Consider the following 27,355-nt stretch of genomic DNA (forward strand, 5'->3'; position numbering starts at 1 on the left):
CAAAATCACCTCTCCATCTAGTCACCAGCCATGGACCACATAATGTAAAACCTAAAGCTCTCACTATAATTGTATGTTCATTCATAGCTTTCATCAGAATAAGGGTTCATTACGGTTAATTGATGGAAGCCTATAGGTTTATTCTGCTTGGTCATACACCAGAAGGTTGATTGCTGTGAAATTCATCTAAATCACTCACAATTGTACTTGACTGCAATGAACAAACTTTACCACGAATCGACCAAAAAACACAAATAAGCTTGTGTTTTTCTATGAACACCTTCTATATTTAAGCACAACTGTTGCTGCCAAGAGGCATTTTCTCTTGTCAAAAGAGATTTGTAAAATAACAACTCGCAAATAGCTGAAGGGAAAAAAAGAAGCCAATCTTCAGGCTTATCCCAGTAGGAGACACCAGGTAAGAGGGGCTAGTACCCATAATGAGAAAACCTGAATACACTCAGCCTGGAATTGCACAGTAGTGCTAGCAAGCAATCTAAAATTACATACAGGGATTTTAGATTTTTTTTGTCTCTGTTTGCCTGCAAATTACATGTCACAAGATGCAGTGACTCTCTGAAGTTACACCATGCTGTTAAAGTGCCAAAATGCATTTGTAATCTAAAAAAATGTGACCATGATGAATCTTTTCTTTTTCTTTTTTACTTTTTTCCCATGTATTACGTGCTATTTACAATTCAACTGAAAAAAAATTAAATGTGCTTCAGGGGAAAATGTAAAAAATAAAAAGTGGCAGTAATGTGCGCACCCTTTAATGAATGCTTTGGTAAAGCATGCTCTGATTGAATTTCAGCATTCAATCTTCTTGAGTTCACCCGTTCCATGATTTATAGTGAATCTTTTTAACCTGAATGAACCTCCGATGTCCTAGCAGTGTTTTCTTGATAGTTGCTTATTTGGCATTCTTTATCAGAATCTATAGTATAGAGGTCACAGGGGGACCTCATTGTACGAAGGTATCAGTCAGGAGCTAGGAACCGCTAATCAGACCAGGAATCTGGATGTAGTGATGGACACAGACCTGAACCTTCATAGGTGCATAAACACAATTGCCAAGTCGGCCTTCTATCACCTGAAGAACGTTTCCAGTGTTAAAGGACTAATGCCTCAACAGGAGCTCGAAAAATGTATCCATGCGTTTATCTTCAGCATGGATTTATCTTATCAGTAGAGTTGATTACTCAGTCTGCATCCTCACTAAGACTAAGAAAGTGGAGCACATCCCCCACAGTTCTAAAGTCCTTACACTAGCTCTGTGTAGTTCAGAGAATAGACTTTAAAATACATTGATTAGTCTATAAATCCCTGAATGGATAAGCACCTGAAGATGTCACAGACTTGTTATCAGTGTATCAGCCCTCCAGACCACTCAGGTCTTCTGGCTAAAGTCTACTCTGCATACCCAGACCCAGAGGAAAAATGGAGAAGGAGCTTTCAGTTCTAATGCTTCATCTTTCTGGGACAAACGCCTAGAAGGCTGTAAAAGTGCTGGTAACCCTCAGTTCTTTTAAATCAAGGTTAAAAACCCATTTGTCTGGCAATGCCGTTGAATGCTCTATTCAAAAATACAAACTGAAACATAATCAGTTTAAGGTTGTAGCTCAACTTTTCCTTACGTGCCTCTATTATGCCACTGCAACACACTTTTCTCTGTGTGTTTCTCTTTTCTTATGTTCTATTCATGGAAATCACTTTGGATTGTCCTCTTACTGGAATGTGCTACATAGGCAAGGCAAGATATATTGGCTTGCCTTGTCTATTTGCAAAGTCAAGATGTAGCCTGCTGATAGAGCCTTACCTAAGACAGAAAACTCAAATTGAATCAGTGTTACAGTTTAATTGATTCACCTGGTTTGACAATTATAAAACTGAGGATTGACACTGTCAGGGTCAACAAGGTCGTCTTCGAACGCTTACTGTTGGAAGCTGCAGCAATTTGGATGCTTTAAATGAAAAGATGCCCCTTAATCTTAGTATGTGACTCTTGCCTCTGCTCATTGCATAACAAAGGAAAAGTGCTGCTTAGAAGAAATATCTTTGAGCGACATGTATTGGAATGAATTAGTTTCTCACTCTCCGCCGTTCCGTCGGCGTTATCAGGTGATGTTTTTTTTTTTCTCATCTTTCCTTTGGAATGGGAAAAACTGAAAGTGCAATGTGAGACTAGTGTCAACTTAGAGTGTGAATTAAGCATATGCAATATGCTTGATATCTTTGCACGTGTGTAATTTGTGCCAAACAGATTTGGCCTTGATTGACTTTCTGCATTCAGCTTGCAAATTAGCGACACAAATAAAATGTTGACCTTACAAAAGATAGAATCACTGCTGTTAAGAAGCTATTAGCGGTTTTGGACCAACTTGTGCATGAAATGTTTGCTCGCTTACATTGGGATTGCTCACAAGGTAGAGTCTGAGGATCTCAGAGAGTGAAAAATATTTACCCAAAAATATGGCTTTAGGAAGAAGTTGCCTTTAACACTCACACTTTAGTCTTGTTTGCTATCAAAGATGAAAGATGTTTTCAGCTCTCTGCATTATTAAAATATTTCCCCCACTTCCCCGGTATTGTAAAATGCGTTTCCCCCATTAGATCAATTTGGAAGGAATTTCTAAGGCTTCCCCAGTTTTCGCTCTTTCAGGGAGTGCTTATCTAGACTCAGAGAGGAGAATATAAAAGCCGCCCCTGGATGTCCGTATTTTAAAATCCCCCCGTGTGCACAGTTATCCTGTCAAAGCATTGCTAGAGGTTGTGTGAAGCAAGAAACTATTGACTTATGAATTATTTTGTTTGCATGCTGGCATTCGTGATTCTGTTTCCTTGGCACTCGCAGAGTGAGAAACCATATTTCACAGCTTTTGTTCCCAGTCTGGCATCATCATTTCTAAATTAGTTTTTGGTTTACAATACGCCACCATCACATAATACTTTCAGGTATTGTTATTTTGATCGACTCCAGCAAAGTTGAAAGATGTAAACGTTCTTATCGAAGGTTTGTTAAAGTTTGCCAAAGGGGAGAAAGTAAAAGTTTTTTATTTCACAACGGTCAGACCATAGCAGGTATCTGAGGATGCAAGAAAAAGAAAGGGGAAATAAAACTGAGGAGTAAACATCCAACTTGGCTTCACTTGTTGGAGGCATATATATATGTATATATATATATATATATATATATATATATATATATATATATATATATAGGATTTCAAGACAGATGGCAGCATATTTTATTGCTTTCAGACTAATAAGTATTACCTTTATTGGTTCTGTGTTGTGTTCGCTTCTCCTGTGGTTTTCGTGCGGCGTTGTTTATGAGGGACATTTTATTCATGAAAAGATGATGATGATTTTAACATCCTTGTTGCGGCCCTGTGAACCTACAAGATGTTTTTGGTAAACTTGACACTTTAGCTGCAGCCGACAGTGAATCAGATGTTGAAGCAGCAGGTGATTCCTATAATAGGAACAGCTGAAAGAAACGTAAAGGTCAAACATTGTTTATGTATAACATTATTGCTATGCAAATGGAAGTTTCTCAACACGCTTTCCTACCTCAGACATTTATTTTTCTTCTCAGCAGGATGGTTAATGGGAAATATACACCGTTAGGATGATGGTGTGTTCATCCATCATATTTGTTTTAGTTTGGAGAAAACAATTGTTCTTTTTTAATTGAAAAGTGCTTGGTCAGTCTCAACTCAAATTCTTGCACGTTTGCAAGTTATCACCAATTTGAACTAGCTTGCAATGGGTGTCCGTTTGAGATTTGATTTATGTAAGCATATTCATTTATCACAAGGCACCTCAGTTATTTCTTCAAGGGTTCAAGTTTACATAGATATTATTGTCTCAGACAATGTTGCACAGTTTGGCCAATAGAGGCTTTTTCTGCTGTACTTTGCATTGAAATCAATGCATTTCTATGGCGTTTAATGCCTAGAACTAAGGTAAAGATTATTTTAACAAATGTGCTATATAATCATGAATTGGCATAACTGGAACAAATAAACCAAACGGTTTATGATTCCAAGGTTTGGTGCAATTTTTGGACTTTTGGTCATGGTTTCCTGTTTAATTTTCCTTTTTTCCCCACTATTGTCAATCTTTCAAGAATGCCGTACATCTGCAAGATATAATCTACTATTTATGGAAGTCTGAGGATAAAGCTAGAAATGATGTTGAGCAATAATTGGGCAGAGATTTCTGATTTCAAATTTAGTTTCATTTTACCATTACTTGTTGCTCTAAACACAAAAAAGACATTTACTGTAAAATATTACATAAAATAGTCAATTTTCAAAGAAAATACGCTGCCAGTGTGGTTTTAAAGACCTTATTTGGATTGTGACAAAGTGGTTCAGTTTGTGTTCACCATTTGTCCCTTATTCTTATTTCTGATTCATTTACTTTCTGTAGATGGCCATATTGCTTAAATTTAAACATTAGTTTGCAGCTCTGCTCCACTTACTATCCCGGGTTTGTTTGTGTTAGCATTAGGTTGCAGTTTCCATCTATATGTTTAGGTTAAAGCTACTCCTGGATTATTGGTTGAATTTGTTTATTTGGTTTCAAAGTATATTCATATTTGTTTTCCTTTTTACTCACCATTGTTTGTCCTTGTAGATCTGCAGGAGTATGGGAGGGGCCGGCCCAGTACTTCCTGCTTAAGTGTCTGAGTGATGTCACTGAGTGTCTGGCTGGGTTCTACCAATTAGAGGGTTTCTTTTGGAGTATTGCTTTGTTTTTCTTTAAAGTGACTTTTTGACTTCTTTTGTATTACCTGCTTTATTTTTCAGACCATTTTATTATATAGAGGAGTTTGTAAATCAGATTAATAATTGTATTTTTGTTTTTCTGTTTAGTTTTCATGTGTTTTTTTCCTTTTTCCCTGTTTAATTGGGGTTTGGTCCACTCAAGTGCAGGTGTGTTTCCACTTGATTATAAAACAGAGCTGTTGGAAGCTCAGAGGGAGAAGGAGTGTTCTGAATCCTGTTGAAAATAAAAAGTCATCAGAAGCTGGAATTGTTGACCAAGGCTGTTTCTTCGGTTCACCTTGCTGACCCTTGACCTCACTACCTCACATGGATGTTCAACACAAATACAATTGAAATTATTCAAATTTGCATCCTCCATAGCAATCATTCTGTGATAAAACATCCCATTCAAGATCATCCCAACACTGAGTCATTGCTCTAGTCACAAACTAGAAAACTAATCACGTACACACAACACAGGAATATTTCAAAGCCCCAGGGAGCAAAGGTTTTCTTTACAAATATTGTTTCCTCCCTAAAATATAAGACGGACTATATTATTTCATCTGAATAACAAACGGTAATTCGTTGAACACATATTTTCTCATTTTAGTGTGTGTGTTGCTTTGTTTTTCCTGTTATTCATGCCTTTTGTCACTTTTAAAAGAATCTCAAGGTGACATTTCTTTGAAGAGAGAGTCTTAAAGGCCACACATCTCTTTATGTGGGCGCTTGTGTATGTACGGGAGGCGAATGCTCATGTGACAAAGGGTTATCTGAAAAGTCACGGTTGGTTGAGTTTGTCTTTTGTTCTCTGTACACTTGGAGCCAATTAGGAGACAAGATTGACAAATGTGCTCCTCCTCCTTCTTACCTAACCCTCCCGCGTCCTCCTTTCTTTTCCTTTACCTGTATATCGCACTTTTTATTCTCTTTCTTTTACCATTCATGTGGGGTTTGACTTTCGTATTTGAAGTGACCTTCCAGTGCTGTGAACTTTATAACAATACTGAGCTCACCTTTGCAACAAAGTCAAAAAGGATGTTTTTTTTTTCTTAAACTCTTTTCAGCCAACTTTAGATGACTCTTTGCACTTGAGGGTATAACATTTTCATTTCATTTTTTGAGTCATTTATGTACATGCACATTTTATTTCTTGAGTCAAGAACACACACACATATACTGTTTTCCCTAGCGATCATACCACTATCATGAAAGGTATGTTGCCAAACATACCAGCTTCTTTGAGTAAAATCAACACTTATTGTGCAATATACAAAGTTCTGGTCAGAACTTTTCAAATATTCATCAACAGCATGAATATCATATCAGTTTTTGTGGTTTTAATGATGCATTTGAATCGTTTCTCTTCTGGTGGTAGCATGGTAACACGGGTAACTTCAATTCGTTTTATAAATGATTGGAAAAAAAGATTGAATTTCATGTGGGCCTAAATCTTAAGTAGTTGGAAAGCCTCTTTATTTCCCTTTTAGACGGTGCCACAACTACAAGGAAAAGTCATTTGTTGGCTGTGCAGCAAGAGTTAAGGATGAAAATGTTGCCACACCCTTCCTGCAAATATTAAACTGCTTAAACCTTTGCTGCTACTTATTTGATGTCATTTGTTGAACTGGAAGAATGAAGTATTAAGTATCGAGAAATATATAGCTGTTTGTACATTTATTCAGTTCAACAAGAAGTTCAGTAGTTTGCAGAAAAACCATAAAAGTGTATCACTTCCTCATCGTGCTGGTCACCATGTTGGTCGTACACTGCTGTGGAGTTGCATCCCCAAACAAGGTTTATTGCCAGTCAGCTAAGGGTCGTGCTAGTCGGTCTGGCACGAAGAGCACGTCCAAGCTGATCCCACCTTTGTATGGATTTGAAAAAATATATTCAAAATTGTACACGTAGCACTGTTTTAAAAACCGTATGATTTTTATCTCAAGTTGTATATTCCCCCTTCGGTAAAAGAACAGCCCTAATACATAATTAAAGTTCAAATTTCACAAGACTTTCTTGTTAATGATTGAGGGTACGCAAACTTTTAACCGGACCTGTAGATCCAATTCTGAGGAAGTAAGACTTGGCTTGCATTTGAATATGGCATTTTGGCTTCGGTATTGATGTTAACTTTAAAAAAAAAAGATAAGAAATCACTTTTAAGTGCAGACGTGTGGAAAACATAACTGAATAAGGAATGAAAAGTTTGAAGGCAAGATGAAAAAAGGTTATGCTTTCATATTCGGTCCATTAAGGCTTTTCCTTGCAGCTCTTCTTTTACTTTGTCAATAAATACAGACCTCCACCCGTCTCCTGGAGATAGATGGATTACAATTCTAAAGTACTAGTCAGGGGAGTTGCATTAGCTGCAGAGCAAGTGAGAAGCTAAAAGCAGATTGATGAGGGGGTTCAAGGAAGATATAGGTTTAGGAAATCCTGCACTTTGAGACGGAGACTTTGACAAAGAAACAAGGTGGAACACTGATAAGAGAGAGAGAGAGAGATGAGGATGACAAGTCCTGTTTTACAATTTTGAGCGCGCTTCTCCCGGTCATGTAGCCACAGCTGGTGCGTGACGAAGGTCAGGGTATTCAGATGAGACTGGATTAAATGTGTGCAAGCAGATGTGTGCACAGATTTGCCTTACTTTTTGACAAATGATAAGGACTTGGGCAATAATCGCGACCGTGGTCAAGGAGAGTCAAAGTACTGTAGTCACGGAAGATTATTGCTTAAGATGGCCACACATTGATTTTGGCAACTTTGGTTACTAAAAACAAACAAATTGTATCTAAATTAGAACAGATTGAAAACATTTTGAACTCTGCTAAATTAAGATGCATGTTATTCATCTATTAATTTACTGTGTTCTGTAGGTTTTTCAACTCCTTATTCGATCTCTAGTTGTGTTTTCTCAATATTATGAGTAAGGAAATAACATTTTCTGGTTTAGCTGGAGTTTTTGTTTTCAATTCTCATTAGGCTACCCTGCCGTCCATATGCCTCTGATTATTTTCCCTGTTTTTCTACCTCAGGCAAACAAAGGATTTGTCTGATCATTCTGAACCAGCCGCTTGATAAGAACCACCTACACGTCCTCTGGAGTAAAGGTATGTAACTCAAAAATCATAAAGACAGAACGGACAAGACCTTTCTACAACTTTCCGTTAGTCAGATCCTTTCCCCATTGTTTGCAGAGAGCATGCGTTCCCTAGATGTTTTTTGTGAGACTACGCTTCCAAGCCTGCGTAGCCAACTATGTGCTGAAGATGAAATTCATGCCATGTTGTTGAAAGTGCTTTCTATTGATTTTCTGGCTGCCTATGCCGTTGTTTTAAAAGTTGCAAAGGAGAAGAACAAACCTAACTTTAGGTTAAACTGAATATGAGCTGAAGACAGAAATCCTCGTTATCCTTTCTTTGCAGCTTTGAAATCCATAATTTTTCCCCAACACCTGTTGGACAAGCCGAGTATAAAACTGTAGACGTGATATGTCTACCTGCTCCATCTAAATACGGCCCAATCACAGCCATATGGTGCTCGTTATATCTGCAAATTGCTACGAACATGCCTCAGATGAATGGTAATTATACAGAATTTAACGACTGAGCTGAGTGAGAAGGATGCAGCATGCCACAGAGCTGTTAGTCGGATTACAAACAGTGCAAGGTTAACCTAATGATTCTTTTCCCCTTGCCAAAACGCTTACCTTCTTTTTTTTTTTTAAACAAACAGAAAACAAAGGAAAATTTAAATTCTTTAAAAATTTCCATTTAGAAATGTGTGATGTTGTACTTTTGTCACTTTGACATGTTTATTGCCTTGCTGAGCTCGAGGTTTTCTAACAGAAAGGGTGCACTCAACACAAATGGGTGCTTTTAGAAAGAATTTGACTCCAAAATGCAGACTTGTGAGGATGAATGCAATTTTTTTGTCTTATTTTTTGTTTTTTTTTGTTTGTTGAAGTGTTTTTTTCATTTATTCAGGATTTTTAGTCATATTTTGTGCAATACATGTTACTTTTTTCCTGATTTATCAGAAAACAGTGAAAGTCTGTCTGACCTTCAAATTCTGGTGGTTGCTTCAGCGTTAATATATTTGATTGCTCTCTGTCAATAATAGTTGATAATGGGTTTGTAAGCAAACTGAATCTGGGGTGTTTTGCCCCTTTGCCATTTTGTACTTTCACAGTTTTGTTTTTTACTTCAATTTCATTTTGGTGAATTTTTATATGTACTCTGACAACAGGCAATTAAAAGTAATTTTCTATTATCCATTCATATTTTACTGTAAGAAAATGTGATATATTATTGGTAAATAACACATGGGAAGGAGGAAGTTGGTCATAGTTATTTTGGTTTGACCTGGAGTAGAGCTGTACAATATATTGCTATAATCTTTTTGTATTACCTTGTGCGATATTGCAGCTCTGAAGGACTGCTTTCAAGGAATGTTTGGTTGACTATTAGATTTCAAGTGAAATGCATCCCAAAAATGGATTTGGCCTGCTGAAAGGACTCTCTCTGGCCTTGATGCTCTCACCTCATCAGAGGTGTCAAGTAACAAAGTATAAATACTTTGTTACCTTACTTAAGTAGAAAATCTTGTTATCTTTATTTTACTGGATTAGTCATTTTTTTAGCTGACTTTTTACTTTAACTCCTTACATTTCCATGTAATTATCTGTACTTTCTACTCCTCACATTTTGAAAATAGCCCTATTAATTCTATTTTATTTCAGTATGTTTTAATTTCCACCTGTCATTGTTAAATCAAACAAAAAAGCAATATACTTTGAGAAATATCTATTTTATATGTAAAACCAATGTAAAAACAATACTGTAAAGTGTTATTTTTTTAAAAAAGTAAATTAAATTGTCACAAAGACATTGCCATGTTGTTTATGCCGCAATGTATTCTGTGTAAATACGTATACTAGGCCCTTTAATGCTAGTCCGTCCAGCCAAAACAGCAATGCGTAACGTTAAACCTTTTAAGTTTGAACCAGAGCGTGTTGATATTGATGACATTGTGGTTGTAATACAAGAAGATGTCTGTAGCAGAGTCTACAAAATTTGAGCGAAATGTGCCAACCAAGCACCTGCGACGAGGTTGGTAGCCAAGTAGAACAAACCCTTCTACATCTGTGGCCGTATATGGAACAAGTTTCCAAGATAGTTGAACACAAAGTTAAAATTGACATTGTTGCCATCAGCTATTGAGTTGAGCAAAGTACATATCAGGAAAGTGTCAATAATTCAGTTCAATTCAACTTTATTTATATAGCGCTGATTCACAACACGTCAACTCAAGGCATTTTACAAAGTCAGATTCAATTAAATCATACAGACAGATTGGTCAAAAGGTTTCATATCTAAGGAAACCCAGCAGATTGCATCAGGTCTTCGACAAGCAGCATTCACTACTCCTGAAAGAGCGTAGAGCCACAGTGGACAGTCGTCTGCATTGTGATTGGCTTTGCAGCAATCCTTCATACTGAGCATGCATGAAGCGACAGTGGAGAGGAAAACTCCCCTTAAACAGGAAAAAACTACCACCAGAACCAGGCTCAGTGTGAACAGCCATCTGCCTCGACTGACTGGGGGTTATCGCTTACACAATAAATGGCTTCTGTTGGACACTTTAATCCTTAAAACCTGTTTCTTTGTTTGCTGGACCACAGCAGGCTTTTGCGTGTGTGGGTCAGTTTTGAGCCGCAAACAATTCACACTGAAGTGAGAATTTTTATAAGTAATTGGAACGGCATCGCAAAAGAATCTGATTTCAGAGAAATTTGTAATTAAGTATTAGACCTGCAGGGGGAACGTAGCTTTAGGGACTCTAGGAAGCACCGGTAGACTTGCAGTCTGAGAGCGAAGCGCTCTGTTAGGAACATACGGGGTAATCAGATCTCTAACGTATGATGGAGCTTGATTTTTAAGTGCTTTATATATGAGAAGAAGAATTTTAAATTCTATTCTTGATTTAACAGGAAGCCAATGAAGGGACGCTAAATGGGAGAAATATGACCTTGTTAATTTTCTTTAAAACTCTTGCTGCAGCATTTTAAATCAGCAGAAGGCTTTGAACTGCATTCTGTGGACTTCCTGATAGTGAACAATTATAATGGTCCAGCTTTGAAGTAACAAATTCATGGACTAGTTTTTCAGCATCACTCCTGGACAGAATGTTTCTAATTTTGGCGATATTCCGGAGGTGAAAAAAAGGAAACTCTGGAAACTTGTTTAATATGGGATTTAAATGATATGTCCTGGTCAAAGATGACACCAAGGTAGGGATTATTAGGTTTTTTTTAAATTATTGATCACTTTGCTCATTCATTTTGATACCACTGCGTACTGTAAGCAGACAACCATATAATGGCAGTTTTTACTAAGTCTATCCTTGATACAACAATTTTGCTGTTCAGTTTTGTTGTTGCGTCACATAGATTCCTGCAGCTAAGCTTGGATGTACATTTACATTCCAGTAAAGGTTTATACTAGTGAAACAGGTAGCACCTATAGTGCAGCTTAAGTTTTTGTCCTTAATGGTATTTTTTCTTACATTAATTTTAATTGTATACTTTAAGTAGTTTTCAAACCGGTACTTTTATTTGAGTGCAATGCTTGAGTTGATACGTTGATGCAGAAGTGTTTTTAAACCCTAGTATCTGTTCTTCTCCTTGAGTCATAAATGTGAATGCTTTGGACACCTCTGCCACTCCGTACAGATTTAGCAGCTATGGTGCTAAAAACTATTGAAAGCAGTGGGAAAATCGTGGCGACAAAAAAGAGGAGTGTGGAAAACGTGTTAATCATCACAATGTTTAACAAAGATGCCGCGATCAGATGTTCTGCTTATAATTAGTGATATGCTCACTGCACGAGAGTCATCTGGTCCATACCAGGTTAAGAACAACAATTACAATGTCGTTGTTTACAGGTAGGCTATGGGATGGAAGTAGAAAGGGGCTAAAACAGCAATACATGGGTACAAAATGAGAGTATGAATGGCTGAAGTGGCAATGTAATGGTAAAACCATTCTTATCTTATCCCATACCATATTTACCGTTAGCGATGAGTTGGGCCACTGTCTACAGATTCAAGATCTCTTCTGTTCTGTTAAGAATTTAACGTAAAGTAGTTCTGGTTGTGCAATTCAAGGCCAACATTTTAAAAACTATAGCTTTGCATAACTATGAACATAAAGGTCAGGTGTGAGAGAACAACAGCCAATAACTAAAGAGGCAGTGATAATGAGATAAAAAAAATCTTGATTTGGGACAGGGGGCTTTACAATCACATTCAGACATACAGTAATTAGTACAGTATAAAGAGACTGAATGGCTCCACTTGTGCAATCACTTGACGCTTGTTATGTCCAAGGGCATTTTGGTCACTGTGGATTAAGAAGGGGAGTGCTCTGCTTTGCTGCTGTAAACATCAGAACCCTGCCGACAGCAAGTTAGCTGGCAGTATTTTAATCCAGCCATTTTTTTTGTAGATGGCTACCAGGTGATAGAAGTAGCTTCCATGTACACCGTGAAACAATTTATTAGGAATGAATAGATCTTTTTTTCTTCTTTAACGAAGGAACATCACACCCTCGGGAATGTCAGTTGACGATTTGTGCAATATTTGTGCTTTATTTCATTAAGGATGCAAAAACCCAAAGTGCCAATTCAACCTATATCTGATTTATTTTAATCTGCTAATTATATCTAATACGTTAAACGGAAAATGCATAAGTTGAATTAAAATCGAACAGACGTTGTTGAATCATGTGTAGCAAAAGGGGAAATAGAGAAAGAAACAACCTGAATCAGGTTAATTTGATGTCAAGGCCGTGGAACAGCAATTAAGCAATTCATAAGAATTTATGAAAAACTGAACCAACAAGGTTTTGTAATTTGGCAAGGAGGCTCATAAACAAAATAGCTTTGAAGACAAAGTTAAATTAAAACCAATAGGAACCACTTCAGATTGAATTTTAATGAACAGGTCTTTGATATTCTTATCATCTGAGCAAAAACCTGAGCGGCACCTCAGCGCTCTCCATCTCAGCTGTGCCATCACACATCACACCTTTGGCGTTGGCTCAACATGAGACAACCTTTGCAGAACATTTAATTTCATTTGACAAAGAAAATCATATCCTTCTTTTTCATGCCAAATGGCCTGCCTTGTGAGATAAAGTTTTTTTTTTTTATTATTATTTCTGTCAGTTAAAAGAGACATTTTATAATTCTTGTATGGGAAATCAAACATAAATCCACTAGTTCCCCCCCCCCCCAAATATTCAAACTAAATTGACTATTTGGTCTTATCGGTGGGTGGGAAACTACTCATAAATTGTTAAGAACATGCCAATTATGAACTTCTGCAAAGTCCTTCTGAGACCTACCTGCAGATTTCTGACGGTAATTAGGTCAAAGATTGTGAGTGCTTCGGTTAAACCTTTGACTCTCTCCTCTTAAAGTGACCCATTGTGGTTTTTGAAGTGTTTTTAATCATTACTATCCGGTTGTTAAAATTTAATTAACTCATAAAAGATTCAAACACAAACCTGAAGCATGATTAACCAAATCTCTTTCAGCTTAATGAAGGTCTCAGATTCTTTTTTTGTAATACTCCTTGTTTCTACAAACTTCATTTGCTGCCATTTTGTTAACACCAAAAGAAAAGTTGTGCTTTGACTAATTCATATATGCTTTTTCTGATTTGTTGGCATCAAGTATGTTTTATTTAATTTTAATGATTGATTGTTGGAACAAGGCTTGAGTGTTTATAAAGGTTTCTGACATCTATGTAGGTTATCGCCCTAACAAGCTAAAGTTTTGGTAGATTGTCAAAGTTTTCCAACAGCTAAGAGCTTTCAGTGTTGATCCCTTTGACATTACACATGAGAATAATAATTCATTAATCTTACTGAAATGTTTTAACCAAGCGATAGATGTGCTTTGTCAGCCTGACACGGCTTGATGTTGTCATAGGGAAGTTTGCCTCCTCCTGGTATACATTTCTTCAGAAAATAAGGTTCGGAGACACTTTTGGTGGTTTCTGAAGTCACAAGCAATTCTGTGTAATGGATCTCAAAACATGGAAGGCTTTCTTAATTAATTTTGCTGTAGGCGGCAATGCACAGGGGACTTGCGCAAGACGTTTTGAGAGGCTGACGGTTGTGTGTGATGGACAGATCTGAGATCTCTTCCAGTTAGATTGTAAACACGCTTGTAGCAAGTTTATCATTCCTTGCTTGGAATAGTATGTGTGTGTGTATATATATATATATATATATATATATATATATATATATATATATATATATATATATATATATATATATATATATATATATATACTTTTTTTTATTGAAGTGTATGCGATAAGCAGATGTCATGCTGCACATGAGTGCGTCTTCGGGGGTGTGTCAGGCTCCAGATGGTTGTTCACCTGGAGGCATCATAGCCACCTCAAAATACACAGTCTACCCCAAACAAACACGCCTGATCCTCAGATCTTCTGATGTGCGGCCCCTGGGGCCCCAACTCTTCACCTGTGGGAGAGGTGAAGCAGCAGGGAGCGCAGGAGAGATCGAGGCTGCCAAAGCGCAGCGCTGATCAAAGGCAAACTCAAGAGTGTGATGTTGTTAAGTCGGATCAAGCGGCTTATCTCAATCACGCACCCTCTGTCTCGTCTAGACCATCAGTCATCCACTCATTCACTCGCTCACCAAATCAGTCCCCCCGTTTACCCACTTCAAGATGCTTCATCGGCTCATTGTGCATCACCACAAACAAGGAGTTCAATAAAGCAATCAGTTAAGGTGGTTACTGCAGCGAAACAAACAAAAAGGGTGCCTGTGTTGATTACAAGTGCCTCGGTTCATCATTTATTGATAATAAGAACCTCGTTGAAGTCTGAGAACGTCACCCACCTGCAAGTCATACCATACAGCTGAAGTGATAAGTTTCCCCTGAGCGAAAACAGATGTTCTTCCTGCGCAACATGCTGGAAAACACGGCGAAAGGCATCACTGAAGGTGTTGGGAGTTTGAAAAGAAAACCTTTGGGAGGGCTGGCGGCAAAAAACGGCTACAACTCTAATTCCTGTAAGACTGTCGCAGCAAGGGGAAAGAGAATGAGGTTGTAAAATTGGGTCATCTCGAATAAGAAAGAAGAAGAAGAAGAAGAAGAAGAAAAGAAAGAAAGAACCCTGCTGGCTTTGCAGAGCAACCAAGTGGAGCTAAAGAAAGAAAATGAAATATTTGTGCAGGAGATCAATCAAGTGTGGGGAGCGGTGTCGAAATCACGGTGGATCTGGAGACAAGGTGACAGATGAAGGGGCAGAGAGGTGTGCCGAAAGATGAAGGGAGGACATCACACCTTAATAATAAGGACTGGGATCTTTTTGTGACTGTTTGCCCTCTCTTGCTCTGTGCTTAAGCCCCCACTTGACAGGTTTTAATCCCCCCCCCCTCAACCTCATCAATACAGGCCTGCTCCAGAGTCACCACGTTGTTGTGTCCACTCACCTTTTCTGCAACTCAACAGCAGCATAAAGGAAAGCACTAAAAAAGGCTCAGCAGTGTGTGAGGAAGTGTATTATCTATCAGTCAGCGATGAGTGACGGGAGTAGTTGGTTCTTAGGCCTGCTGGGAGGGATTATAATGGCTAGTTTACTTGCAAGGTCATCATTCTTGACCGGGCCTGCCTTTCCCACATAGCTCATGTCATAACGTCACCAGGAATTTTAAGATAAAAAGAAATATATTTAATGACTGCAAAATAGTTTTTTTTTAGCGCTGCCAAATAGTTTATATCTCAAACTGTCCTTTGAAGTCAAGCAGGCAGGTGCCAAGAAATCTTTAAAGCCCTTTATGCTGCAAAGTCAAGCCTCTGTGGAAAGTTCAAGCATGTGACACCTGTAGGCAGACGTATGGTAGCGACGTTTAGAAAGGTTGCTTGTGTCAAAAGGAAAGCCACATACAATAAATTGCCACCGTTTTTCATGTTTCGTTGACTCACAACCTGGAATTATAAAATGGGTTGTTTGAGAGTTTGGTCCATTTCATTTCTGGAACATGCCTACAACTTTTAAGATTTTTTTTAAATTGTACAGTACTATGTAGACCCACCATTTGTCGCCATTACGTCTCCAATTGGCTTTGGATAATTCTATGTGAGCTAAACTGCTCTAACTCCTTCATTGTGCATGGTTTTTCCCTTTTGAACAGGGATATTCAAGTCTAACCGCAGATCCTCATTGGGATTGAGGTCTGGACTTTGACTAGGCCATTCCGACACATTTAAGTGTTTCCCCTTTGCAATTCCTCCAGGGTTAGCTTTGTGCTCCTTCTCTGATAAATGCCCCCCATGTCCTCTCTTGGCAGGTTTGTTGTGGTACCATGTGTTTTCCATTTGAAGATGATATATTTGATGGTGTTCTAGTGGAACATCAAATATTTGGATATATATTTTTTAGAACCCGACCCTGACTTGTACCTCTCAACAACTTTTTCCCTGACTTGTTTGGAGAGCTCCGTGGTCTTCATCATGTGATGCTTCTTGCTTAGTGGCACTGCAGCTCTGGGGCCGTTCAGAAAAGGTCTTTATGCTGACAGATCATGTGACACTCAGGTTTGCACTCAGTGGGACTTCATTCACTAATTCTGTGACTTTTGAAGGTAACTGGTTGCACCAGAACCTTTTAGGGGCTTCATAGCAAAGAGGATTGATACATATGCACATGCGAATTCTGTATTGATTTTAAATTTTTATACATAGGTTTTCCTAAGTTTTCCCAAAAAATATGTTATCCACTAAATTTTCAACAACTGAAACCTCCCATCTGATGGTTATTATGTTTAACTCAAATGTTGTGTGAAGAAATAGAAGAAGTACTTTAAAAAGCCAAGAGTATATTCTTTATTTTGGGAGAATGACAGTAATTGCCTTTTACCGCCTGTCTATAGATAGCAGATGGAGAGATGATGTTTTTCAACTTCAGATTACCCACTTTAGCCGTTTAGTGTAATAAAGACAAATGGCACATTAAGATATCTAGAAAGACTAAAGCTCCCACAAGTCTTGTGGAAACTTTAAGGGTAAATTAAGCAGATGTTTTATGAATATTTGTCTGGCTAAACAGTTTGTTTATAAAAGCAATGTCAAAATAGAAGACCATTTTCAAAGAACACACTTCTTCACATCAGTGAACTGATGAACACAAAATACACATTTATACCTTCCCTACTCAGTTTGTCCAAAGAAACTAATTAAACAAATATCAGCATTTGTCTTGAACTGAGATAAGCATCCCAACAGAATGATGTCCTTGTGAAAGGAATACTGCTTTTTCACGGTATCACAGTATTTGCTCAATGATATAATTGCGTTTACAGAAAAAGAAAAGCAATGTTTCTTTCTACTGCTTTTGCAATTTTAGAAGATACAGATCTTTATGGTTATATTTTTTTTATCTTAGATGTAAGTGAAAAGTGTAGAACATATGCAGAATGTTGGACTATATAAATATTTCTGACCTTTACCTTTTCAACTTTTCTAATGGCTGCCTACATGTTTAAATCCAGCATATTCCATGAAAGACAGACATTTAATTCTGAAAAAAGAATAAACCACACTAGCTTTGCTCTGCTTGGTGCAACCTTCCTGCTATCTGCTTGGAGTCTGGCCCTCTCTGTTGCTCTTTTGCAGCCTGAATGAACCATGGAAATGTATTGACATGTCAAAGAAAAGGCTTTCTTTTTTAAAAGCCCCATAGATCTCTGTTCTTTTCCTGATCAAATCAATAAATTCTTCACAGATACTAAAATGTGTCAACTTGGAGGTTTCGTTTGACAGTACAAGCTTTCACACTGAACAGGAGCGTTGTCTGCACCACATGGCAGTGCTTAGCTACAGTGCGCTCACTTTTCTAAAAAAGATAAACTTTTTGAACGTCAGACCAGCCTTTTACTGGTTTCTTTAAAAAAATGTAACATTGACCTTGCTTACTATTCAAGCTTAAAGTTTCAAAATAAAGAATGCAATGTTACTGTTTGCCTCACATTTCTATGACTGCAATCAAGAGAACACAGAAAATAAGTCGCACTTAAAAAAACTAAAGAGAAATTGGAAGAATGTCTTGCAGGTGAATAGCTGCCGTTTTCTTTGCCGCTTGTCTAAATTCGAAAAAGCATACAGATTCTAGCGGCATGACACAGACGAATGTTCCCAAACAGCTCCTACAAAAATTCATGCTAACTAATTTGTAACAGAGGTTTTATGCAGCTGAACCTGATTATTGTAATGTGCAGGTTTCCGAGCCTACAGCTGTTATAGCTCGGATGTCAGAAGAAGAGTGAACCGGCATTCACAGGATGGGAAACTCCTGAAGCTCACCAACGGCTTTATTTCATAAAGTAGTATAAATCAAGGCCCTTTAACATGTGTTTCATTTCCTTATTTTCTGAGTTTTACTAACCGTGCATACATTAGTTTTTTAGGGTCAGAGATGAGAATATGTGGGGTTCTGTTTATATGTGTAAACACAAAGTCATTGTATTGCCAAGTACAGCTTAAAAACATATTTATCCTCTAGAACCTTGAATCAGAACAATCTTCAAGGCTCTGAATATTGTTTGTTTGCGTGCGTGCGTGTATGTGTGTTTACCTACAGAGAAACGTATAAAGTCCGTATGAGTGATTGATTTATGCTCTGCCGTCAGGCTTCAAGGAAATCTTTTCTGTTTTCAGGAGAAGTCATTTGAAATGTTGTTCAGCCCTTGCTGTCTATATGAGATAATGACTTGCATGCATACATTCCAATCATTGCTTGGTTCAAAACATAGACAGTAGTGGTTGGGAATAACTGCTTTATCTTTGCTAGAAGTGTTTGTCATAATTGATAGCTGAATTTGTTACCCCTCCACAGAAGAAATAATCAATCCCCCCATTAAACTGAACCCAAATATACCATTTAGATCAGAATATGACATGCCTAACATATTTCAAGGTGTAATTATGCCACTAATGTGATATGATTTGTGTGTAATTTAAAATGACCTATGTTTAGAATGTATTCAGATCAGAAAACACAATATATTCGTCGTGAAGCACGATGCCGGCTGTCACTGGGAAACATCTCCGCTGTGCTGTTTTGATAATTAAATACGTCGGCTTGAGATGACTTAATTAACACCTCAGATTGCATTCGGTGAATGCAGGTTCTGTAACAAAGTTAAGAATAAATTAAAAATTAGAATGAAATGTATCTGAACACGTATATGCGTAGATGTGCAGAGTTATATTAGGTCTAAGGAGGGCTTTGGGATGGACCCGACTGGCAAAAATGGAACAAACATACAAGTGTTGCCCGTCTCTTTGGTGCATTCGTAACTTAATTTTGAACAAGGTGCAAGCGGAAAACATCATCCGATTCTTTGAAGTTTCCCCGAGTGTGCACAACAACAGCCCCGAACAGAAAGGGGGCCTTAAAAAATAGACTTTCAACTCAATTTGAGATGAACAGAAGCCATGAAAGAGCATGCATTTGCAAATAGTTTGCATCTAATTTAGTGCATCATGAATAACATTTCTTGCTAATAACTGCCTGCTTGGACTGGTTTTAATCATTTTGCAGCAATTGCACTTTAATTTGAACCTTATATAAACCTAATGGATTTACTGACTGTAATGGGATTCAGTTTATTTATTCATCTAAAAAGTTTTTATTGCTGATGGTGGTTTTAAGAGTGGTGTTTATTTTGCACATTGTTATGCCATTCATTTATTTAATAGATTTATTCAAAATCCACAAACAGATTGAAAACAAACATTTCAAATGAGTAGAAAGCATAAAGTAATAAACTAGTACAGAATCTAAAAATTATTTATTTTATGATCGCTGAGGAGTTTGTTCAAATGAATGGTTTATCTCTGACTGTTACATTAAAGTTTATTTATATAGCAAGACTATTCAAAGGGGCATTAAGTGAAATTCCATTCTTTTAGATTTTGTTTTGTGATGAATTAAAGGTATCTTTTTAGATGGAATAAGATATGATGTCACTCACCATCTCTCTGTGTTGTTCTTCGGTCTCTCGTTTACATGGCCGGCCATACGTGCGTGTACGTACATGTGAACAGCTGCCACTCAGGGCTTAGCCCCTCCCTCCTCATAAAATGGCACCGTCAGAGCAGTGTAGCATGGGAGCAAAATGGTGTCAAGCACGTCCAGCGGATGGAGTGGATGTAGAGAGCGTTGTGTCCGGTCACACATCTTGCTTTGGTCTACTAACAGTGCTCAACAGCCCTCCTAATGGTGAAATAGTGCTTATTGCGCCTTTGAATTGTCTGATATAGTATATCCAATGGCAGGTAGGAAATCTTACCTTGATTATACATTATACATACCTGCCATATAAGTTCAGTGAGTTCATAATTTTTTGCATGTATGATTTAATGCATTAGAGGGGGAAAAATCCACTAATAGTAATGTGAACAAACACCCTTTGGTCCTTAATAGCTCATCAAATTAAATAAAGATAGTTGTTAAATTAAAATCCTAGCATAGCACACTGTCATTTTTTTAGTTGGCGAAAGCTTTGCTGAAATCTTGATGCTTTGTATAAAAAAATTAATTGTATCTCATGATTATTAAATTGCAGAGCTGCCTTTCATATCAACAACTTAACATTTCTGTCTTCTGTATTACTTGTCTTATTGGGGAGGAATTTTGGCCCATTATTACATGCACTATTACACAATTATTTCTGTGCTCAGTTTTATTTTAAATTTTTTTTTTCTCTGAGCATCGTACAGTCAGAACAGGATGAACTTTCTTGTACGTTCACTCCTAGGAAAATTGGAAACAGTCTTCAATTATTTCCTCCAATCTTTCCTGGTGTAGAATTATGTACTCTAAAGGGTCTGGAAGCAGCCCTGTGACTCTTCTCCGATTAATGGGCAACAGAAATTGCTTCTTTAAGATGATTGCTGATGTCTTTACTCCTCTTCAGCTGAATCGGGCAGACCAGAAATCTACTAGAAGTTTTACTTACATAGACATGCCAACCCCAGGGTGGTAATCTGTTAAATTTGAATAACGGCGTCTGGCTAATTGGTTCACACCCAGTATTTAGATACCATCTGTGTCATTTTCACTTATAGTTCATGCCAGTACAAATAATTCATCGTTATGTTGTTTCTTTTGTGAAACTGAGGTATTGTTATTGTGGCAATAGCTTAAATCTGGTCACAAGGGAAAAATATTAAGATAAAAGTTTTGATTTCTTCCTACATTGAATAAATTGAAGCAAAATTCCTACAGCTGTACAGCTTTTGTAATTGTGTTCTGGTTAATACCCTGATGTGCAGGGTTGGGTGATTATTATTTACTTTAAAGTACTAAAAGGGCTATGCAAAGGACAGTTTGATCATTTTATGCATCCTTACGTTTACCATTAGAAGCAGGTTTCTATATAGCCTGCATGTTAAGGCAGAGGCGTCGCACTGTTTAATTGTAGCAAGAAAAAGATTGTGTGCTTTATGTGTTCTCCGTGTGCATGCATGGATTTTCTTCAGGTAGTCCTGGTACCTCCTGTCACAGTCCAAAGACATGCCCGTTAGGTTAACTGGAGAGGGTAAGTGTCTGTGTCTTGGTGCTTGACCCTGTGACTGGCCGGTCACCTCTCCATGTTGCATCCAGTGACCTCCCCAGTGAACGCTGGGATAGGCTCCAGCCCCAGAAAGATCCTAAACAAGTATAAATCAGTACAAAAAAGGGTTTATGATATTTACTTGATTTTAAAAAACACATGAGATGCTAGGCTCTATACAATTTGATTTAATATTGTAATTAAATTATTTTCCTAATTCTTGTAATTACTGTCGAGAAAAACATATATATTGACTCAAGAATCAGCACTCACTCAAAGGCCGCCTAATGTGAAAACCCGTTTATTGAAAAGACAAAAGTGTTATTTCATTACAGTTGGCTTTGTCATATGTAAGAAAAGCTTTTTGTATTTTAAAAATAATTGCACTCAGGTTTGCAGTAATTTCTTATTGACTCTCGCAGGCTGACACACTGTATGGTTGTCTTTCTTTTTTTTTTTTTTTTCCTTCAGCTCTCTTGAGGGCATGTGCGGACGGAGCTGCCAATCAACTCTACAACATCACCGCTGGAGATCGTGACAAGTGAGTTAGCCTTAGTTTCACATTTGAATAAGTTAATTAGTGTTTTGACTTACATGCCTAAGTTTGTGCAGTAATTGTGTGTTTTGGAAAACAGCCGATAAACAGAGGAGCAGTTCGCTCTTCTGTCTGAAAACCTCAACAGCAGCGGCTTCCAAAACCACACTGTGCATCTAAAACCTTTATCTGGCTGCATGTCTATGATTGTTTAATGGATTTCTGTGCTCCAGGTGAATAAATGTGCCCTGTTTGTGCGTGAGTGCAGGGTGTGTTTCTGATAAAGTAGCGCAGGTTGGCAATTTGCAGCAGTGAGGTTTTTTTTTTAGCGACTAATGGAGGGCCGCTGTCAGGACAGAGATGGATCGGGGGATCACTGGGTCCCTGAAGTGTCGAGACTTTCACATTAACACCCAGAGTGTGAGCATGGAGTGTGTGCCTTTCATCAGGGTGCGAATGGGATGTTAGATGTGTCTATGTTTGTCTCTCTGTGTGCATGTCCTTGCAATTCTACCACTGTAACAACCACTTGAAGCTGTTGACATTGGAGGTGATGACAATTTTGCAGTGTCATTATTTAGTCCCAACATCTTGTTTGTCTTTTTTTTTTTTTTTTTACAAAACAAAAAATCCTTGAGGTTACAGTGTAAATTTAAAGTTCTAATAATGTTCTTGGTTAAAAAAAAAAAAAAAATCTGAATAGTTCAATGTGTTTTTATTATCTAAAAAAATAATTTTCCAATTTATTATTCGTATTTTACAGTAAAAAATGTTGACCAATCTTTAGGAAGTTAAATATTAGCATGGTAAAAAGAGAAACTTTTAGATATTGGAGCTTTAATTTGTAATCACACTTTTTATTCAGCAATTTAATACAAAAAACAGTGCCGTCAGACGATTGTTTTCCATAAAAATTGTGTATGAAACACATAAATTATAATTATGCATTGTAAAACACATAAATGGCTTCATCAGTTGAGGACCACAAGCAGTTGTTTTGAATGACAGTCTAATTTAAGCAGTTCGTGGTAGAAATCGGCTCTTGTAAAATGATAGCAATGTTTATTGTTTATCTTTAATTACAACCAAAGACAACTTTCATTCTTAGTCGTTTCATTGTTAGTCACTCAATAAGATCTGATCTGAAAATCAAGTTGCTTGTATTTTTATTTAATTTGTTTTTGATAAAAAGCCATCTCTATACGTCTCACTGTCAAATAAACAGTGCTTGTGTGGTTGTAGCCAAGATTGCAGAAGCTTTTCCCACTTAGCTGCATGTGTTTCAGTGACAGCAGATTCTTCCTCTGACCCTCCAGTTTGAGCTCAGCCAGTAATCTGCACAGTCGAGTTGCCTTCGAAGGTCCCCATTTGGGAAAAAATGAAAGATGGTGCAACTTGTTTATGGGCCAGGATGTGTAGACTAATCATCAAGTTGAAAAGATACATTCAAACCAACTTTATGGAAGAAATGTACTTAGAGTGACTCTTGGCACGCCTTTAAGCAAAGTGAACTTTCAGAAGAACAGGAGCAACAAACTCTTGAATATCCTGTAATTTACTTGGCAAAAGAACTTGCTTCGCAGAACAGATGCCATAAAGTACAAAGGACCCCAGGGTATAAATACTGGACTTTGTAAATACCTGGGGGGGAGACCATTCCTTGTGATTACAATTTATGTTGAACAATTTGTACTGTAGGAAAAGAAAATCCTACCACTCTTAAACCTAGAATCACCCATAAATTTAACATTCAGGGTCTTGGATTGTAGAAGGAAGCCATGTTAGCCAGTGAAGGTCAGCACTTGCTTGGGGAGAACTTGCAACGTCCACTCAAAGCACTCAAAAAAGGCTTCAGCCTAGATTTGAATCAGAATCTTTCATGCTGTGAAGTGTCGGTGGAAAACACCACTACTGTGCTCTTTGTACCTCTCAATCAAGAGACCCAACTTAAGGTAATTAGAGTTGCAAATATGTTCCACTTTAGTCTGAAACAATTTTGTGCCTTGTGCTAATCTTAAAGAAAGGTCCACTGTAATTACCCAAAGGACCATTTGGATTTTTTTTTTCTCAGTACTTTTCTCGGAAATGCCCCTTTTGATGCACAATTGAATTCTATACATCTCTGAAAATGTTCGACATATGAGCAAAAAAGGCGACAACATTTCTGAGATTTTTTCATCAAAATTTTTACCTTCAAATAAGATTTAAAGAAGTAAGGCAGCTTGTATCAACCTATTTTCTAAAATGTCGTGTCAATAAACATCTGTTGCCTTTAGTTTTTGTTTTGTGAGGCATTATTATACACTGCAAGCCTCCATCCTTGAATACACACGGCATCAAAATATAACCAGCAATTTTACTTAGCTTTATGTTACGAATTTATTTTTGCACATAGCACTGGGGTCAATATATTAAAGCGGTTGAAAACCTTTTAAGGTTTTTTTATGTCCAAAAGACAAGCTGCGAAATGAAAGTTTTATTCATGTACAGACGAGCTGTTGGTTAAATATAATCTTTCAGTGTTTAAAAGTCGTTCTTTGCCCAAATACTGGCACTCTAAGACGACATAAATCCTCTGGTTGTTGTTAATGCCTTCAATTTACTTCAGTATTGTTCAATTTAAATGCGCCGTGGTCATTATAAAAGCAATCTCTAAACAGTTTATAGAAAACAAAAAGGCAAATTTTTAATCCAGATTACTTTCAAATATAATCACAGCCATGGTCATGTTCTTTTTAGTGAGTCAAATTTGATCCAATTGTAATTCGTTTTCAGAGGTTCTGATTCAGGCTAATTAGTACAAGATTGTCTATTTGAAGAATTAAGAACTTCAAATCATTAAAATGATGCTCAAATGCTGAACTCTGTGTTTTGGAGCCTCTGTTGTTAACTTAGCTGGTTGGTCATCTCATAAAGTATACTTTTGGATGTATTTAACGTTGGGGGCGTCTCTGTTTGTCCCGCCGCTATAACATGAGCAGAAAAGTATGTTTCTGCTTAGATAGATAGATAGATAGATAGATAGATAGATAGATAGATAGATCGATCTTACAGGATGCATGTTTGCTCTGCAGTCTCAGTTTTTATACATTCCTTAACATTTTTTGCTTTCTTTACTTTGTATTTTTTCTGCTTTTGGAAGATTTTTGTCAAGTTAAAGATATATTTTCTCAAATATCTGTCAGGAGAGACCTTATCTTGCTTCGTTTTGCTTCATACTGTTTTCAGTGTTTGTATAGGCAGAGGTATAGCTAAATACACTGTAATGATTATGGTGTCCTATGCTTAGTTTATCATCATTAGGAAACAGCAATTTGTGTTGGATATGTTAAAACATAAGTATTCTGCTAAGAAAAGCTCTTCTGGTATTTGCAGCTGCGCTTTAGGACCACCGGGCTAAACGTTTGGACAGATTTCTAACACAGAATCAAATGGAAATGCTCATGTACTTAGTTTATGTTTGCTGTACTCCCTTGGGTGCAATTTGCAGTTTGTGCCACAGGATGTCACTTAAAGCAATAAACTAAACATTTTAGTCCCACTCTGAATAAAGAGGGCTATGAAACATGCTGTAAAATATGTATATGATGTCAAATATTTCCATATGAGGATAAGATGTTAATTACATCTATATTTTGTTTAGAAATGTATCTCTACCAGTATGGATACTGTGTTAAAGCTAGGTTATTTTATTTTTTTTAACTGCCAAATAACTGTAATGTTCTGCATTACAATTTGCTTGAGCTTTCTTAGAGAAAAAAACAAAACAAATGACAATTTGTTTGGGAAAATAGTAATGCTCATAATTAGTGAAGTGTGGATAAGCGTGTATTTGACCCTATGCTTGTCTGTTCATGGATATTCAAACAGGAAAAAAAAAAGGCTAATAATAAAAATTCTTGCTCAACCTCCACAGACCCCTCTGCTGTCACAAGAACAGAGTGGGTGGAAGGCATCCCGTTGTTAAAAGAAAAGGTGCCACATAATTTTCTGTCAAAACAACCTTAATGGTAGACATTAGGGATGTAGAGTGGAGGGTGTGCTTTAGGCTAAGGCTTTCTGCTTTCACGATGAGTCAAGTGACAGTGATTCCACTTCACATTATGCCGTGGTTAAAGAAACACGACATATTTTTGAGCCAGATAAAGGCTGCAACCCACTTTGTATTGATGCAGTCTGGCTCAGTATATATAAAGATAAAGCTTACTCGCATTAGGCATTAGAGATTATGGATTAGTGGTTTTCCTGTTGACACTTTTGCCTTCTCCAATCTAAAGTTGTTGTTTATATATATATATACCTTAAGGTTTTCAGATAATTCTCTTCTCTCTTTACTCAGCTGGCATGCTTTTCATCTCTCTGCCTAAAGAGTTGCATTTTCTTTCATAGCCTGACACTTTTATTCAAATTTACTTGATTAATAGATTTCTACTGGGGGTTGGCATGTCTGTGTAAGCAAAATCTATGCCATGTAATTTTTTTTAAAAGAAATATTGCCATTGCTCTCACTTTTTCAGTCAAACTACTGTGTCAAAAACAATGTAAAGCCAACCGCTTGTGCTAAACCTGAGCTAAATTTGCCTTCATTGAAGCTCATATCTTTTTTTATTAGAGCTGGCATCTTCAAGCCCTCCTGTAAATGTCACTAAGTATCATCCCGGTTTCAAATGAAAATAGAATTTTGTCTACTTTGCGCGTTTTATCTAATCTTCTGAGGATACAAGTCAAGAGATGGATGAGCAAGGAGGAGATCTTTATGAATCTCGTCGGAGGTAATTGTGTACGAGCAGAGTTTATAGCATTTCCAACTGTGGGCGGGTGTGTGTGCAGTTTGACGGAGATGCAAACATAAGCGAATATGATTGTGTCAGTGTTTGACTAAGTGCGAGTATGTGGGGAAGCGACTTTCTGAGCCCGGTTTGTCAGCATATTGTTGTGTATGTATCAGGTTCTGGAGCAGATAATGCTGTCAGGCTTAGCAAATGAAGTTGTCAAGCATAAGGCTTCTTCTTTCATAAGACTTAGAGCTGAAGAAAAATTTTAGAGAAACTCAGTTGGTTTGTCTTGGTGCAATATTTGTCATTCATCTGATCAGTTGAATGAAAAATATGCCGTTCTTGTTTTCCTAATCAGCAGGAACCTGTGAAGATTGTGTGATGATTGCTGAACTTTTAAAATAAAGTTGTTTGCTGAATAGTAAAATGTTTTGTTTTAGGTTGACTTGAGTAGTATAAAAAAGGATATTGGAATAAATATAGTGTTATATGCGGGGCTTGCTTCACACATGTCTGGACGCTTGGACCCATTTGAGTCCAGACACATCCATATATTCCTATTAAATACAGAATAAGTAAGATTTTTTTTCTCCCTTTACTTTAT

General features: G+C 37.3%; 1 protein-coding gene across 5 annotated transcripts in view; it reads left to right on the forward strand.

The window, feature by feature from the left end:
* tpk1 (thiamin pyrophosphokinase 1) overlaps nt 1-27,355 on the forward strand; it is a 101,985-nt gene that overhangs the window by 8,511 nt on the left and 66,119 nt on the right. For 4 of the 5 annotated variants that reach the window (XM_012863924.2, XM_021317172.2, XM_012863925.3 and 1 more), the window contains exons 3-4: nt 7,814-7,888; nt 21,913-21,982. In XM_012863924.2, coding sequence (XP_012719378.2) covers nt 7,814-7,888; nt 21,913-21,982 — 145 coding nt within the window. The remainder of the gene's footprint in view (nt 1-7,813; nt 7,889-21,912; nt 21,983-27,355) is intronic. The other variant, XM_036125380.1, reaches the window with a different exon arrangement.

Source organism: Fundulus heteroclitus, chromosome 21 (genome assembly GCF_011125445.2).
Source record: "Fundulus heteroclitus isolate FHET01 chromosome 21, MU-UCD_Fhet_4.1, whole genome shotgun sequence".
Classification (NCBI taxonomy): Eukaryota; Metazoa; Chordata; class Actinopteri; order Cyprinodontiformes; family Fundulidae; genus Fundulus; species Fundulus heteroclitus.